At 43.7% G+C, this 16,986-nt stretch overlaps 1 protein-coding gene across 5 annotated transcripts in view; it reads right to left on the bottom strand.

Annotated features, from left to right (window-relative positions):
• CDKL5 (cyclin dependent kinase like 5) overlaps positions 1–16,986 on the bottom strand; it is a 1,214,907-nt gene that overhangs the window by 147,264 nt on the left and 1,050,657 nt on the right. For all 5 annotated transcript variants that reach the window (XM_078658112.1, XM_078658115.1, XM_078658113.1 and 2 more), the window contains 2 exons: positions 15,553–15,651; positions 14,981–15,086 (listed from right to left, as the gene is read on the bottom strand). In XM_078658112.1, coding sequence (XP_078514238.1) covers positions 14,981–15,086; positions 15,553–15,651 — 205 coding nt within the window. The remainder of the gene's footprint in view (positions 1–14,980; positions 15,087–15,552; positions 15,652–16,986) is intronic.

Raw genomic sequence — 16,986 nt, 5'->3', positions numbered from 1 at the left:
TAGCTTTACATAGGCCTGATATTCGTTATATTCACGAAAACTGGAAACTGGCATACTAGAGATGGACACAACTGTAATTGCGTCTTTAATCGATCAGAGGGGAATACATGCATATCGATCATGCACATATAACATAAGATGGGGAACACGTAGGCACATATAACATGGCAAAATGTACTTTTCCACAGCCTCTTTACTGGTATCTTTGTTGCTTCCGTCATTGCATCCAGTTATATAATACAAGTAACGTTACACCTGCAACAAGCCAGAACTATTTGCTTTGTCAATGGTTGTTAGGGAATGTAATAAAACAGCAGTAACCAAGGCTTCTTTGAATATAATACTGAAAATGCGAGAGTTCTAAAATGAAGAGAGACTGAAAGAACTATAATCCTTTCCTTTGAACTTCTTTCACACCTTCATTTGGTTAACTGAATTCTCACCTAGCAGCAGCATGGGCGTTTTTAACTTCCATGTGGCACAATGCCCTACCCTGGACCGACGCTGGAGGAGGCCACCACATGCTGTGAAAGCCCAGACTGACCCATTGCCATTCTGTATGTGGCAATCAGCCCCACACAGAATGACAATGGGTGGGGTGGGGCTGCTCTTGTGCTCACAGGAGTGCCACGCGGCCCCATCACAGTGAGGGAGCTGAGGCCTTTCACAGGGGAACAGCTCTGATCCCTGAAAAACCTAAAATTACGGACAAAAGGCGTCCGTAAAAGGGATCCTCACGGAAAACAGACGCGAAGTCCATTTTACGGACGGTCAGTGAAATTTACGGACGGTTGGTCACCCTAACACTCGGTCCCCACAAAAAGTTTTCTGCGGCACCGCTCTGCTTGGCAATACCATTCTTCCCTTTTCCTCCACAAAGCAGGTGGTAAATGGGAGCATTTAACCCCTCAGAACAGGGAACACTGCGGAATTCCACACGGTAATTCCGTGTCTACGTGGTTTCAAGGCAGCTAGCTTGTAGTAGTTGATATTCCATGTTGGGATACCGGCCGATAACAGTTACTCTGGCTGCCGGGAATTTAATTCGAAAGCAAGGCCTATGTATAGTTCAAATGTAAATGTAAATCCAGTATTTGTATAGCACACGAATCACTCCCGAAGGGGTCTCTCGGCACCGTTGGGAAGATTAAGCGAGCTATTGCCCAGAGTCACATGGTGCTGGGCAGACCCCTGCCGCCGGAGCCAGAGATCGAACCGTGATTCCCAGCGTCTGGCATCAGTTGCCCTGGCCGCGGCGCCACACCTCTCCCCCAAGGACTGGACTAGTAACAATAAGCAATGCAGTGCTTACTTGGAGACGGTGATTTCCGCTGCTTGGCACCGGCACTCAATTGTCAACACCGGCACTTATGACAGTCTGCCACATGGTGGAGCGGTCTTTCTAATTTAGAAATGAGCACAACAACAGTTGTTTATTAATTCAATATGCATTAAAAATTACTATTAACTGCTGCCCAAGTCATTCTTAAAGGTTTGGGGGCCTGGAATAGTTTGAATTGTCACACTTGTAGGAGTGTGATAGTTAGTAATTGTGTTGGTACTATAACTGTCAGTACTGGCAGGGGCAATGTGTGGTGCATTTGCGCAGCAAGGGGAGGGTGGGGTGGACCACACTGAGCTGCACACGTTTTGGGGGCGGTATTTTCCCCTCCCCCGCTCTTACGCTCTTACCTGCGTCCATTGCAGGGTACCATAGCAGGGATCAACAGCACCCCCCTCATTTAACCTGTGGCCCGTGGGGCAGCAAAGATGGGATCACCAGCACCCCGCCCTCCAGCTCTTACCTGCGGCTGGGGTTTTCCTACGCTACGGGCGTGGTGCAAGCTACAGTGGCCTGCTGCCGAAGGGCCCTGGCACTTCTTTTTTTTTTTTTTTTAATTAAACACTGAAGCCATGTGGTCAGCGGCGCTTTGAAACCAGGACTATAAACACAACCAGCATTGGAAACAACCCAGTGCTTTAAATGGGCCGGTACTCGCCGGTACGGAGTACCGGCACTTCTGAATTTTCTGGTTCCTGCACTTCTCTTAGGTCAGGGAGAGTACGGGTACCCTCACTGACGACACAGAAGCCTCAGGTTAGGTATCAACTTCAACTCAAGGCAGATGCCGCTCTGCTTCGGAGGAGCTTGCAAGTCACTGAGCCCCTCAGTGGCTTTTTGCAGAGTCCCTGCTGGAAATTCCAGCAGCGCCCACTTGAATGTCCTTAGACTGCAGGGGTTTGAGAGGGCTTGCGTCATGCTGTGATCAACACGACAGGGTCTAGACAGACCCTGCACTGTCGATCAGGTGCAAAACGGCTATTAGGCTTAAAGTGCTTAAGGCCCCCCGCCCCCTCCCTTCCCCTTCCTCCAATGGGCTGGAGCTGCAAGTCAGTAATCCTGTCCCATTTAGGGAAACGCACTGGTCGTACTAAAGTGAGCGGCAGCGCCACACAATCCTCTACCTTACCCAAAGCCGGTTTTCTTTTCATCTTTTTGTTAAGCACACAGGCTGCTTTCCTTTGTGTGCCCCTCCAACACTGATCACTGCCATTACATGATAACAGCATCTGTCCTGAGTACTGGCTCCATGGGTGTAAAGTTAGCCCTTCCCATAGAGAAATGAACAGCAGGGAACGCTGCAGCTCTCCAGGAATGAGCTCCATGACAAGTGGCAAATGGATTTGGTTGAGGGTAAGTTGCGATGAACATAGAAGGAAGGGGGAGGGATGAATGGATAGAAGTGAGGTGACAGGTGAAGTTAGGATTGACACTTTTTTCAGATAAAAATACCAGATATTTGTTGAGTTCTGAAATCATAAATGGGCTTTGAAACTGTATTTTAACACAAATTTGTGTACAGGTAAAAATCTAGTGCATTTCTTGTTAACTTTAATAATCGTTTATACATACATATATATATATGTCTGTGTGCTTGCCTACCTGTGTGTGCCTATTGTTGTGTGAGAAAGAGGGAGAGAATAAGGAAACCCTCAGGAGATATTTTAAAGGGAGGGAGAGGTGTGGCGCCGCGGCCAGGGCGACTGACGCTGGAATCTGGGGATCAGGGTTCGATCCCCGGCTCCGGCGGCAGGTTAGCCCAGCACCATGTGACTCTGGGCAATAGCTTGCTTAATCTTCCCGACGGCCCCCAGCGCCTAGAGACCCTAATGGGTGATTGTGCGCTATACAAATGTGGATTATTATTATTATTATTATAAAGGGAATGGGTGGAATGCTTTTGTGTTCATCTAAGCTTGTTTCGCTCTGTGTGTGTGTGTGTGTGTGAAAGCAGCAAATATTACAAAACAAGGAAATGGTAACATATCCTATTCGGCTTTCATTTTGTGTAATGAGTTAACCTGTTTAGTTTACATAATAGCATTTCTCATGCGTTTTGATATGTGCTGCAACTGGTACAGAAGTCATTATGTATCATCATATCTTGCCCTTAGCCCCGCCCCTAGCTCCGCCCATTTGCCAATGAGTACCTGCACTTATTTTTTCCCAGTTAAAGCACTGAAACAACCCAGTTGCACTATCACGTTTTTACAGTAATCCTACCCCATGCCCAATAGCAACTTGACAGCAAGAGACCCCCGACTCCTCTGCTAGTGCTGCAATCCACTGGACTAGTAAAGAGATAGAGGGGGCAATATGGCAGCTACATTTTAGGTGGCAGGAGGTTGATATATTCGGACTAGGGCCGGACTGGCCATAGAGGGCACTGGGCATTTCCCGGTAGGCCGCTAGGGTGGGGGGGCCGTTTTTGTTACCGGGGTCGGCAGCATCGGCCCCCTGTAACAAAATTGGCCGAAACCGGCCCTCGCAAACTGCTCAGCTGCACTCCGGATCAACCCTGGGGTGGGGGGGGGGGGGGCAGCTGAGCAGTTTGCCAGGGCCAGTTTCTGCTCCCAGTCCGGCCTTGATTCGGACGCTACTGGACCGTGATGTACCATGTGACACTTTAGTGAAGAGCAGTCTAAAAAAGCCACTAGGGATCCCTGCAGACATTGGAGTGCGGAGGTGACGTCAAATGACGTGAGATTTGTGCTTAGCAACTACTGCTTCTTTCCAACCCTACGCTTAAAATGCGTTTCCCTTTCTGCTTTAGTATTCACTGATGCATGTGTGCTTTCTTTTGATTATTCAGATTATGCTCATGCTCTACAAATTGTCTCTAAAAAGTGTTTTGATGTACGAATAAATAATTCATTCGAACTTTGTAACTTGTCATGTTGCATTACATAACTGCTTTTTCTTCAAGAGCTGTAAGGACAGAGCGTGCTTGTTAAAACTCCAAGCACAACCTGCTGTACATGGAGGCGTTTGAGATAAATATGCCCTCATTACAAGAGTTGAAGGTCTTTTTTAAATAAAAAATCAACCAACAGCTATATGATGCTAGAATAAAAGACTATAAAATCATTTCCAATGAAAGGACAATAAAGAATGTTCGAGGATCTGCTTTTTTGGACACAAATGAGCTCTTAGTAGTGGAACGTGTGTAAGTTATTTTCAAATAGCCATACATTACCAGACCTCAAGACTGGCAGGGCAAATAAGAACTTTAATCAACGGGTCGTCTCACATTTTCGTCCAAATCCAGAGGTTCAACTACGAACAGTGCAGCATGTGCACTGGCACCTGGGCCCAGTGTTCTCGGGGGTCCACTGTGGATGTATGACATTACAACGCATGCTTTTACCACGCATGCCTTTACAACGCTGTTTTTACAACGCATGCCTTTACAACGCATAGTGCTTTGGGGCGCTGGATAGTGAATAGTTTAATTTACTATTCCAACTCCAGTCCCCGTGGATAGTAGGGAAGGTGTTGGATAGTAAATTAAACCTATTCCCTATCCTAGAGCGCCCCCCAGCGCAATGCGTTGTAATGGTTTGCGTTGTAAAAGTAGCGTCGTAAAGGCACTGCGTGGTAAAAGTTGCGTTGTAAAGGATGTTTCCCGACCACTGTACCCTAATTGAAGTTTTTTTTTACAACCAAGCCAAGGAATGGAGGCTCATTTCCCTTGACTGCATTAGGACCCTTGTCGCCCTTGCTACGATGCTGTACATATCCTTTATGTATGAACCTACCATGGCGCAGATGGGGGCGGGTGATGGTGCGCCTTCGAGGCATACACCAAAGGGGATGCGGGTCGAGCCACCGCCCACTCCCTTACACTTCCGGGTTCCACACATTCTGAGGCATACAGGTGGGTGTGTTGGTCTGGAGGTAGACCCCAGTAGGATCCAGACCAGTAGTGAGAGTCTCGAACACCGAACCCTGTTGCAGAATCCCGGAGTGGGACGAACCAGCGTAACACGAGGCCTGGGGTGCTCCCGTTACCATGTGATTCACTGACAGGCGGGCACAAGTCATTGATACTGGCAGGATCACAATGCTAACAGGGGCAGCTCTTCCGTTAGGCAGAGGAGCATCCCCCCACTACCTTTCAGCACTGCAAAAAAAAAAAAAAAAATGATAACGCAAGTTTATTATTAATTTTATTTTTCTGTGCTGAGGCTGTTTGAAGGGGTTAGTACATAAAGAAAGGGTCCCAGTACAAAATCCTTTGGAAAAAACAATATTAAAGAAAATAAATTTAAGGATGATACAAAGAACAAAGTGCATGGATTTGAAGGGGTTAGGCAGGGCTGAGCAGCACAGGGGGGAGGAGTGGGGGCACTCTCTAAGTTATGCGCCCTTTGCTTGTTCTCCACCCAGGCTGAGGGTGGAAAACAAGCCCAGGCTCCCATTCCCTGTCAGATCTCTGAACCATTACGCTCAGACCAATCAAAACGCTGCACTGCAGCACTGTGATTGGCTTAGGGAAGCCTGGGCGCTTCCTACTTCTGGTTCGCATACAAGCCAGAAAGCGGATGGAGAAGACGGAGGAGAGGCAGTGGTAAGCTATCTTTTTTTTTTAAACCCCTCCCTCCTCCTCCTCTCTTCACCCCACTACTGCTTCCCAACAGCTGTCACTGAATGCTAAGTTTTGAAATGATGTCACCGCCTGCGAGCAGCAACTTGATATGGTGTGTTGAATGATCAATAAACCGGGCCCAAAGTTACCCAACAATAAGTTTTGCCTCTAAGCACTTCTGGAAAAAGTGGAACGTTGAAGTGATTTGATGTCACGGTGGGATTAATAGAATATGATGTCAAGGTGTTTTTTTTCATGGCCATATGGCCCGATTCCTCGAGTTAAGGAGGAGGCCCACCTGGCGAACCGGGCCTTAAGGGGTCACAGTCAAGAACAGGCTGGGCGGAGGTGCCCGGGTACGATGGCGCCGGAGCAACAAGGAAGACACCCTCACTCACCCCGACATGTTTGCCTTTCCTGTCAACATAAAAGGGGTGGGAATAAACAGGTAAAGGGTGCGAAAAAAGCACACCGGGCAGAGGCATGACACATGGAGCAAACGGACCAATGGTAGCAAGTTGAAACCAGGAATCTGAAAGATACGTGAAATAGTTAAAAAACACCCGCAACTGGAAACAAAAAGAAGGATACTAAGGGCCATATGTATCATCAAACAATTTAGCATTTCCTAAATAGCGAATTTTAAGGAATCGCTATTTAGGAAATGCAAAACGGTATGTATGTACAAAATCACTATTAAATAGCGATTCTTTACCATTCCTAATTTGCGATTAGCAAATTGCTAATCGCAAATTACCCATTCATTTCTATGGGCTAGGAGGCCCATAGGAATGAAGGTGCAATTTGCGATTAGCAATTAGCTAATCGCAAATTAGGAATTTCTTCAAGGGTGCAGGGGTGTCTCAAGAACACCCTGCTGGACCCCTGAAAAAGACATTTGGGGGCATATGGCGCACATACATGCCCTAAGGGCATGTATGGGCGTCATATGGCACCTTTTGTTTTTTGGAAAAAAGCTTTTTGAAAAGAATTCGCAAATTACAACCAACTAGAAGTTGGTGGTAATTTGCGATTCCTTAATGGCATTTTTTGAATATTTTTTGTTTGATACATTGCATTTAAGGAATCGCAAAATTTGCGATTCCTTAAGTGCAATCGCAAAATAAGGAATTGCAAATTTTGCTATTCCTTATTTTGCATCAAACATGTTTGATACATACCATTTGTCAAATTAGCATTCGCAAAGGCCGAAATTCACAGAATTTCGGCCTTTGCGAATGCTAATTAGCTTGATACATATGGCCCTTTGTCATTGATATTAGTGGAACACAATGCTAAGTTTTAAAATGATGTCACCGTCTGAGAAAAACAACTTGATATGTTGAGTTGTATGATCCATAAACTGCTGCCAAAGTTACCCCACTATACTTTTCGATTCCAGTGCAATTCTGGGGAAAGTGGAACGTTAAAGTGGTGTGATGTCAAGGTGGGGTTTGTTCATGGCAGTATAGCTCGACTGCTAAGCTTAACAGCATGTACGGACATCATATGTTAATGAAGTATGTCTGATACTTTAAGAGCGAACTTTCTAATGGTTGCTTTCCACTTATACTGCATGGAGGTCATTACGCCACTTTAATCTACACTTTTTCAGTAAGTTCTCTGTTTAGAGTTTTACTCAATCCTCCACCTGTACATCTTTGTCTTCATAGACCACCATGGGGTTCCTTCTCCTCACCATATTGCTGTATCCTACCATTACTACCACTGCTTCTCCTTCCCTGGGATAATATTACTTTAAGTAGTTGTCCCACTTTTCTTTGGCATTCTTCTAAGTAGTTCTTTGTGCTTTGTTTTAAATTTAGTATCTCCTAGTCCTTTGGTCATTTACTTAGACCTGTCAGCGTTCCCTTTTCAAGTTCGCCTCCACCTCTATCAGTACGGATAATGGCTCACACTCACACGTCCTACATCTTTTACGTTGCTATGGCTATTTATCCACGTAGACTTGTCCACTATATTGACACACTGTGGGCACACCGATGGACTAAATAAATTTGCTACTCTGCTACTTCCTTCATCTTCTCAGGGATTCAGTAAATTACCGCCAATCTACTTTGGTGATAACGAGGCTCGCAACGCCCATTGGGCTGAAAGGCCTTTAGCCACCCCCTTACCCCCGTGGTCCGGGATGTGCAGCTTCCAGGACAGACGCACTACTTGAGCTGTCATAGGCAGGGCTGGGGTTGACGCCTCACACTCAGTCAACGTATTTCACAGGCCTTCAAAAGATCATCAATGAAAAGTCTTTGTGGTTGTGTTTTCACTTCTTCTTATGCCCCCTGCAGCCCGACTCTTGTAAAAGGTTGCTTGCTGCCACAGCGGAAGAATGTATTTCAGAGAAAATACACAAGCAGTGCCAAGCAAATGATACCGCTTGTTTCTCAGCACCATATAACAAGCCAGGCCCTCTGAATGGCATGCAAATCGTCATGTTAAACTGTGCTAAAGACTCTTCAAATATGTATTTCTTTAATGCAAAAGTACACTAGAATTAAGTGCTACATTAAATGACATTTATCAGAAGTCTTAGGGGCAGATTTACTAGCATTCTGTGCCAGGTTTGAGTCACAAACGTGACGCAAACTGATCTAAAATATTTATTTGAAATTTACTTTGAAGCTTTCCAAAGTTTCCTTAAAAGTTGCTTTGCTTTACCTTGCATCAAAGGGGTGTTCCACGGGCAGTGCCTGGGTGTCTCATGGTTTCATGTTTTTTTAATGCAAAGCACTATCTACTAACAATAGTAGAGAGGGGTTTGCACCAAAAATAATACCTCTTTGAGGCAGATGTTAAAAAGGAGAAATATTTTTTTTTTCGAAACCTGTCTGACTTTACATGTGAGTTTAGTCTAGTCATGGTATTTCGTAATAGAGTGGTACCCTTGAAGTACAAAACCTATGTTAGACGTGATGCAAACACCTTGGCACTCCTGAATGTGCGCCAGTGCTAGGGAATGAGCAGAAAAGACAATATCTTAAAAGATAGGGCACTGTCCTGCTCTCTCCATCTCATGCAATGCAGCGCAGTAACTTTGATTGCTGAGCTGCTTTGCATGAGTTTTTAGGAGATCTATCTCATAATTTCTAAACGTACACCTAGAAAAATTGATGCCTCTGATGACAATGCTATTAATAAACCAAGATACAAGTAAGTTATAATGTAAAATGTGCTAGGATTTTAATAACACATGGAACAACACTTGTGATTTTTGTAGAGCACACATCCTAAACTGAAGATTTTTAAGGTACTCACAAATGTGATGATAAAAGAAAATGCACAGTGAAATAAGGTCTAGGCTCACACATTGTTGTCAAGTAGGTAAACTTTTTGATCCCAGGTATCCTGGTTTCACATTGCTCAATTTGGTGGGTCTTAAGGATTGACAAAAGGGGTGGGTAGCAGAAGCCATATGAAAACCTGGCTGGGCTTTGGCTTGCGGTTCCAAGAATACATCTTTCTGAGTCAGTGCTCAGAATGTGACTCTGGCCTTCATTGTCTCTCCCACCTCTAGAAAAGTAATTTTAGGCATGTCCAAAAAGCGGACTTTTTGATACATGGTCAGATTATAGTGTATTTTCGCCACCCTACTTCTCTGAATGATGTCACAATAATCCTACTTTAAATTACACCCATAACCCCACTTACCAAGCGTCAATAACAAGGAGAGCGACCTAGAGTGTCCAAGTATAGATCATCCTGCATTCACACAGCTCACAACTCTCACTCTACACTTACACAGGATTACCACTCGACTCCCACTCACACAGGACTCGCCCTTCACTCACATGGTTACACTGGTCACCCAACTCTCACATGGGCACATCACTCACCTTGCAAAACCACGGACACACCTTTCACTCAGCACTTACACCACTGATGCAGCACTCACACCACCCGTAAGTAAGTAAGTATTTATTTGTTGATTAATTAAAATCATTACAAACGAGAATAGATAAAAGCAACCTACATAAACAAACATATACTATGCACAAAGTTATAATCATATTAAAATGATCATCTAAAATTGCATTAATACAGTCAATTCCATAATAATGTTTAAATGTTTACACACTGTTTAAAATACAGGTATTAACTAGAGTACAATATATTAGCAGCATTCACTGTTATAGCAGCATTTAACTTAAAGTGACAGTGTTGGCAGTAGGAAATACTAGTATAATACATTTTTTGCTGTTTTCCATTTACTAGCTATAGTAAAGTGCAATGTGCATAACTATAGTAGATTATTCTAATAGACCCTTCAACTGGCATACATTTTGAGTTAAACAATTCCTAAAATAAGTTTCTTTTTTTACTTTGGATCACGATAAACAGTTATTTACTTGTTCTTCGTCTTTGAGTTTCTTCTCAACAATAATAATGAACTTAACAAAGTGGTAAGTAAGTTTTATATTGGCCCCACTCAAACAGGTAATAATTGCTTGCCTGCATGTTCTAATTCCTAGTTCATTAAAAATTGGTTTTAGGATCAACTTCCGAGCCTCTGCCAAAGCTGGACATAAGGTTACGATGTGTGTTAGTGTTTCCTCCCTTTGACTACAAAGCCTGCAAATGCTCGATGCCCATTGATTTTCCCATTTTGGTATACCATCCTTTGTCGGATATCTTCCCAGCCTTAAATACATACATTTATTCTTAAGCCTAGGTTTTAAATGATACGACAAGTAAGATTGAGGTGACAGCCTACCGAAAGAGTTAGCAACTGTCCAGAAATGACTTATTTTCCTTAATTCCTCCTTGTCCGCTATAGTTGTTAATAATGCGGCCATTTGATTCATTTCTTTTTTTTAAACTATCCTGCTCCTCAATTCATCAGCCAAATTAGAGCAGTCAAAATTTCTTATGCACTCATACCACCCAGTCATGGGCACACTTCTCACTCAGCACAGATTAAATTTCAAAACACTTGTGAATATGCATAGATGTCTGCAATTGCACCCAAAGAATATCTGCTCTTTTCGTAGCACTAGATGCCTATTCAGTTTCATCTGCAACTAGGATGGAGTAAGAGGGATGAGTGGATTGAGGCTGTGAGATGGTACAGGGAGGGAGTTTGAGCTGAGGCCGTGGAGGCTGGTGTGGTGCGGGAGGTGGGATCAGTCCCAAGCTGTGGGGATAGAAGGGAGTGGGGATGTGGTACATGGAGAAAAAGCAGATGAAGGCTGCAGGAGGGGAGAAAGCGCTACAGGCTAAGGGTGAAGCACTGCATCTGCAGCTGTGGGCTGGTCAGAGACATAAGTAAGGACTGCAGCCTAAGGGTGTGGTCTGGGTGGACACTGGCTGCAGATGTACATGTTGGCTCTGTGCCAGATTCCTGATGCCCTTCCGAATGGCTGCTGTGAAGGATTTTGATGCAGGGTCACCTGTGGCCATAACTGCTTTTGCCACTCCTGAAGCCATAATTTAGACCAGCATCTATACCCCAATGGACTCCATAGCTGAAGTGCACTGCTGGAGCTACTACTGGGGGGGAGAGCGAGCTGAGGCTGTTGAGGATGGTGGGTGAGAGGGGAGTTGGGTGTGGAGGAGTCTGTGCAGTTGAAGAGAGTGAATCTAGGCTGTGGGTTGGTGCGGGAGGGGAATTGTCAGGAGGCTTTTGGGGCATCAGACCATAGGCTGTGACTGCAGCAACCAGTACATCTGTTGGAGTTCCAGGAAGTGTGAGTCTGTTTTCTGCACGCCACAAATGCAAATGGGAAAGAAAAAACAAACAGGCTCAGACACCACTACACCATCATGCTGGACACAGCAGCCATTTTGGATGAGGGAAAAATCTATAGTGGCAAGCTCTATTCACCAATTCTTCTATCAGTCATACTTTTAACCGAGCAATACTCTTAGCCAATACAATCAAAGCATGATTGAAGGGTCTTTCTCATGCACATTCCCAGGTCATTACATTATAATGGGGCACCCGTGTAAGGTAAGAAAACAACCCCCAAAGGGACTAATAGGAGGTCGTTTGCCTCTGTTGTTCTGTAATTCATCATTTTATGGCTCTGCGAACCGAGCCAAATACCACCCCACCAAAACTAGAGTCTTAATGGCAGCACAAGAAAGCAGTCCCAGACTTCTAAGGGTGGTTGTGTGGGGGTGCACAAACTCAGAACTCAGCCAGCCAGTAGCTTAATATCTTTTGGAAAGCACAGTGATTTACTTGGATAAGAGGAGTATTTTAATGCACACACTTAAAATAGAATACCACCATATGTAATAGTAGCAGGTACAATAATATATACACTGGCACTTGGGCTACTGCACCCTGGGATAACATCCTCCTTTTCCCATTTGACAGGATTCCCTCTTCTTCTGAGTTTAAGCAGTTATCCGTTAGGTTAGAGAGTTTTGTGCAATATGAATCAAGTCTCAGTAGTAGATAGCCCACATAATTAATGCTTGCAATACTTTCAATACAGTCCTCTTGGTACAGTCTCACTACAACGCGGGTATCCATGTCCTTTGTCAGCACACGTCTCCAATCTCTCCCACTTCTGCAGTGAGACATGGTGTTTGCACGAACGGCCTTCGGTTTGGGTATTCTGCTGCAGGATGGGCAGCCAGAGCAGCAGCCTGGAGTCCATCGGCAAATGCAGACACTGGCTTTGCTGGGGGCGGGCCAAAGCAGGCATCGGACCTACTTCCGGGTCACTTGGTGTTGAGTAGCAGATGGGCCGCCATATAGTCCAAGACACAGGGACAAGCTGACAGCCATGGGGAGCACTCTGTAAATGCTGCAATGGTGACAGGCACAGGTCTTGGTTTCGATGGAAATGATCACCATGGGCACAGTTTTTCAGTTTGAGGAAAGGTTAGCCATGATCGTTTTTATAGGTCTTATTGCAACCATGATAGCTGCCGATCATTGATTTTCACATGGAACCACAATTTTGAAGACTGAGCCCATACTTTCAGGCTAGCCAGTCGCTCTTTGCAATCTCCCTTCTCCTAGTTGAACGTCAGCACCAGGATCTTGCTGTTTCTGGCACTCTTTGAACAGGCACACATTCTGCAGAGTGACAGGATCTTTCCCTATCTCAGCAGGCATGCAGCCTGGCTTCCAGGTGCCCCAGGTCAGATACAGCTCTTCCAGCAAGGCAAGATTTCAGGTGATAGCTCCTCTTATCTGGGAAGTTGACTGTCAGGCAGATACCAGCTCTGGGTGCACAGCAGACCTCAGAGGACACAGCAGAGCACTCCCTTCCTTGATCAAAGAGGACTTGGAACTGGAACAATAAGGAGGTCAATGGCTCTCATTTTTATATAGTCAAGGCAGTCCAGGGATCTGAATTTTCAGTCTGCAATCTCAGAAAGAGATTTGAGGTAGTTGTTTCAAGTGTCCTCTTTAGGCTCCTGTTCTCCAAACAGTCTTTGTCTAGAATGATGCTCATCATAGCAGGGTAGTCTCCAGGGTAAAGTACTCACAACAGAGGCACAAAGATGCACGATCTTTCTATACCTGGCTCATCAACAGCCAAAATGAGGAGTGATCAGAGAGAATACAAAGGCTGGTCTCACCTAGAAGATCATTTTCACCCTGAACGACAGAAACTTCAATCCCACCCTTCACCTCCAGCAGCTCGCGAATGGTAGTGCTACAGAAAGACTAATCATCAGTTCCTCTCGGCAAAAGGGCCTAGGTGAATTTTTAAATCAGTCTTGTCTCCTTATTCCCCACTTTATTGTCTAGGTCTCCTGCCTCTATCTTCAGGAAAATCAATAAAACAACTCCATTGTATTGGAATACTATCTCAACTCCATCTTGTGCACAGGAGCAAGCTAGTAACTTCCAAAATGGAACCCGCAGGCCTCCGTTACACTGGCACACTCATGCACATATTGCACGTAAGACACAGGCACATACATAAATATGCATAACAAACATTCAGGGTGTTAGCCCAAGAATTTGGGTTAGAGCACTGAAGCAGAACTTTACACGAATGGGCCTGATAGTCGACCTCCATATATTCCTTTACACCTAGTTTCTAATTTCTTGAGTAATTAATTAATGGCAACTCGACACACGGGTAAGAATATATATACATTTGTAAATGCAGGGCTGGGCTGTAAAAATAAATGTGGGCCGGTAACACATTTTTTAGAGCAACTGTACAATTACTGCATTGCAAATGTCACAATGCAGTTGATTGCAATGGTAGAAACAACTTGGCATGAGAAATACACAGTTCATTAATAAACTGGTTATTGCACAATGCTGGAGTGTGCATATTTTGTCTGGGGAACTTGGATTCAAGGAGGCTTTTATATGTATGCTTTGCAGCCATGAAAAAAGTACCAAGCACAAAACAAGTCAGCTTCTGCCGGATAGTGCCACTTCCAATACGATGGCTTATTTCTTTGTGCTTGTAAACTTGATGGCACTTTTATTCAACTTCCTTAGGCAGACTGCATAATGGTTTCTAGCTCTGAATTTTCACTAGTCTCTATTTGGGGCATTATCTCATCCAGAGCAAAACCAAAGGGGCTGATGGATAGAGTGTTGAACATTGCAAGCACTCACCCACAGTCAACTGATCTGGGTTTAATCCATCATCATTCTTTAGCTCACTCTGCCACCCCAGTTCAGACATGGCCATATGCAAATCAGTCTGACCCTGTGCCTCATGGAAACAGTCCAGCCCAAACTGCCAAACCATGTCTTCCCTGGACCGGAAACAAGCATCCTGGGACCGGTTTCTGGCTAATTAGCTGTCATCAGCCAGGCTAGCTTGAATCCAGTAGCAAAGTGAGCAAGCGACCCAGTCTGGGCATACGCTGCCAACTTAGGACGAACAAAGCAAAACCAAGCCTAAAGCATCAGCAAAACACTGTACGTGTATTGTGTTGAAAATTGAACCTAAAATTGGATGATTGATTTGAATTTTTTTTCTCTACAAAGACATGGATGTCATCACCATGCAAGAAATACCATTGCCCCACATTCTAAAATGACCACAGCACATTATTCCATAGCCACAAACAAACACGGTGCGATAGTGCAAATTTACCTCTGTAAAAGCTTCCAACTCTCCTGGGCACAGTGTCGCTGTAAATATGTCTATTTTCTTTCGATGACGATCCATCCTCACCATGGATTTCATGATAAACTGCTCCCTATTAGTGAACAAGTAACAGAGAGTATCAATAAGTGAGATGGACTGAAAAAAAGACAAGCCAGACTGGTTATGTCTTTCTTGGGAAGGGGTGCATTGTTGATTAAACGAAGACATCTCACTAACGCACTAACGTCTCTGAAGTTCATAACAATCTATTCAAAAACACACAGCAGTTTCTAAGGAAGGTGCTGCATGAAATTAAATTAAATTAGTAACGTGAAGTTTATTGTGATGCTTTTGATAGGGTTTGAACCGTGTTATTTAAATAATGAGATAAGAATTGTACAGTTTTATTATAGCTTTTAAACAAAAATGAGTGAACCTAATTAACAAGAAATTACGAAGGACGCCATATTTCCAGCTGTATACAGCAACAAGACATCTAAAGAAACAGCACACAAAGTTACGATACCATAAAATACGCGCAACATTAACAATAGTTTTGCCCTTTGAGCAGTTCATACCTCAGACTTCTGACGGGTGTGGAAGGCAGCGGTGCCATCTCTCGAAGACTCCTTAGCCGTAGGCCTCGAATGGCTGCCCTCAGGTGCAATCGGGTCACCCTGATAACAAACACCAAAAGTATCACCCATTGTGGATTTTATGGAGACTGCTACATTTTTGGGCAGCTGTGGGCTAGAATATATATGTTTGTTTCTTGATTCTGATTTAATAATATGTCCACAACTGTCCCGAAGAGAATCCTTAATTTGGTTTCTGCTTTTGACACCACAAAAATGCAATTTTTGAGTATTTAGTTTACTCATTCTAAAAGTCATTCGATTCAGGATGGTACAAAGCAAGCTATAATGTTTAATAACTAACATTACAATATTTCAGATGCTTCTTCATCTCCTTTAAAGCAAATTATCCTCGTTATTTCTCACAATATTGAAGAGAACCCCTTATCTGAAGAAAACATCAGTGATCATTTGATAATGCTTGAGGAGTGGCGTCAAATACGAATGGGAATTCAACCCACTTCGAAAAGTAACCTGTTTGCAGAATAAAACTCTGTTGTCTAAAGACAGGTTACATAAACCCCCAATGAAATCTACAGTCGTCTATCGCCAGTACTCGAGGGCAAAGGAAGAAGAAAGGAGTGGGCTGCAACGCTTTGTCCTACAATCAGTGCACCCGACACTTTTATTAATACACTAAACATTGCAATCTATTTATAGTCAACAGAACTAACAAACATGGCTTTTAGTTACGGTCACAAGGAGCAATGTTATGAATGAATGAGATTCTAATTACAGCACACCGAAAATTTAAGATACACTTGATTTTATGCTTGCGTATTGCAACAGTGAAAACTCTAGCTACTGTAACCTTTAGAGTGAACACGAAGAAACAACATTAGAACAACATTGGCGATGTTCATGCTGGGAGAATCTGCTTTTATGAAATTTTGAATAAAGGAGAATACAAAACTAATGAAATTTGAAGAAGACTCTCTTTGACCCTACATTGGATTATTGTTGACCCCTATGTTGTTCTAATGTTGTTTCTTCGTGTTAACTCTAAAGGTTACAGTAGCTAGAGTTTTCACTGTTGCAAAACGCAAGCATAAAATCAAGTGTATCTTAAATTTTCGGTGTGCTGTAATTAGAATCTCATTCATTCATAGTATTATTTTCGGTTGTACAATTTTGTGCACCGATATAGCACTTTGAGGTAGTAGGTGCCTTGAGTTTCTGGAGCACCCGCAATATACAAATTTAACTCTACTGTTTATTTATAACGCGTATTTACTTGTATGCTTTACATAAATATTTTCTAATGAAGGTTGCGGACTTTTCCATTTTTTGGACACTACTACCTTTTTATAGTTACACCGAGCAATGTTCACGGGTACAACTGCACTGTGCTTCATGCCGAAGTACCAATGCGGATTT

This window comes from Lissotriton helveticus, chromosome 8, assembly GCF_964261635.1.
Source record: "Lissotriton helveticus chromosome 8, aLisHel1.1, whole genome shotgun sequence".
NCBI lineage: Eukaryota > Metazoa > Chordata > Amphibia > Caudata > Salamandridae > Lissotriton > Lissotriton helveticus.
Note: the sequence above shows the minus strand (reverse complement) of the source record. Positions and strands in the feature narration are given on the sequence as shown.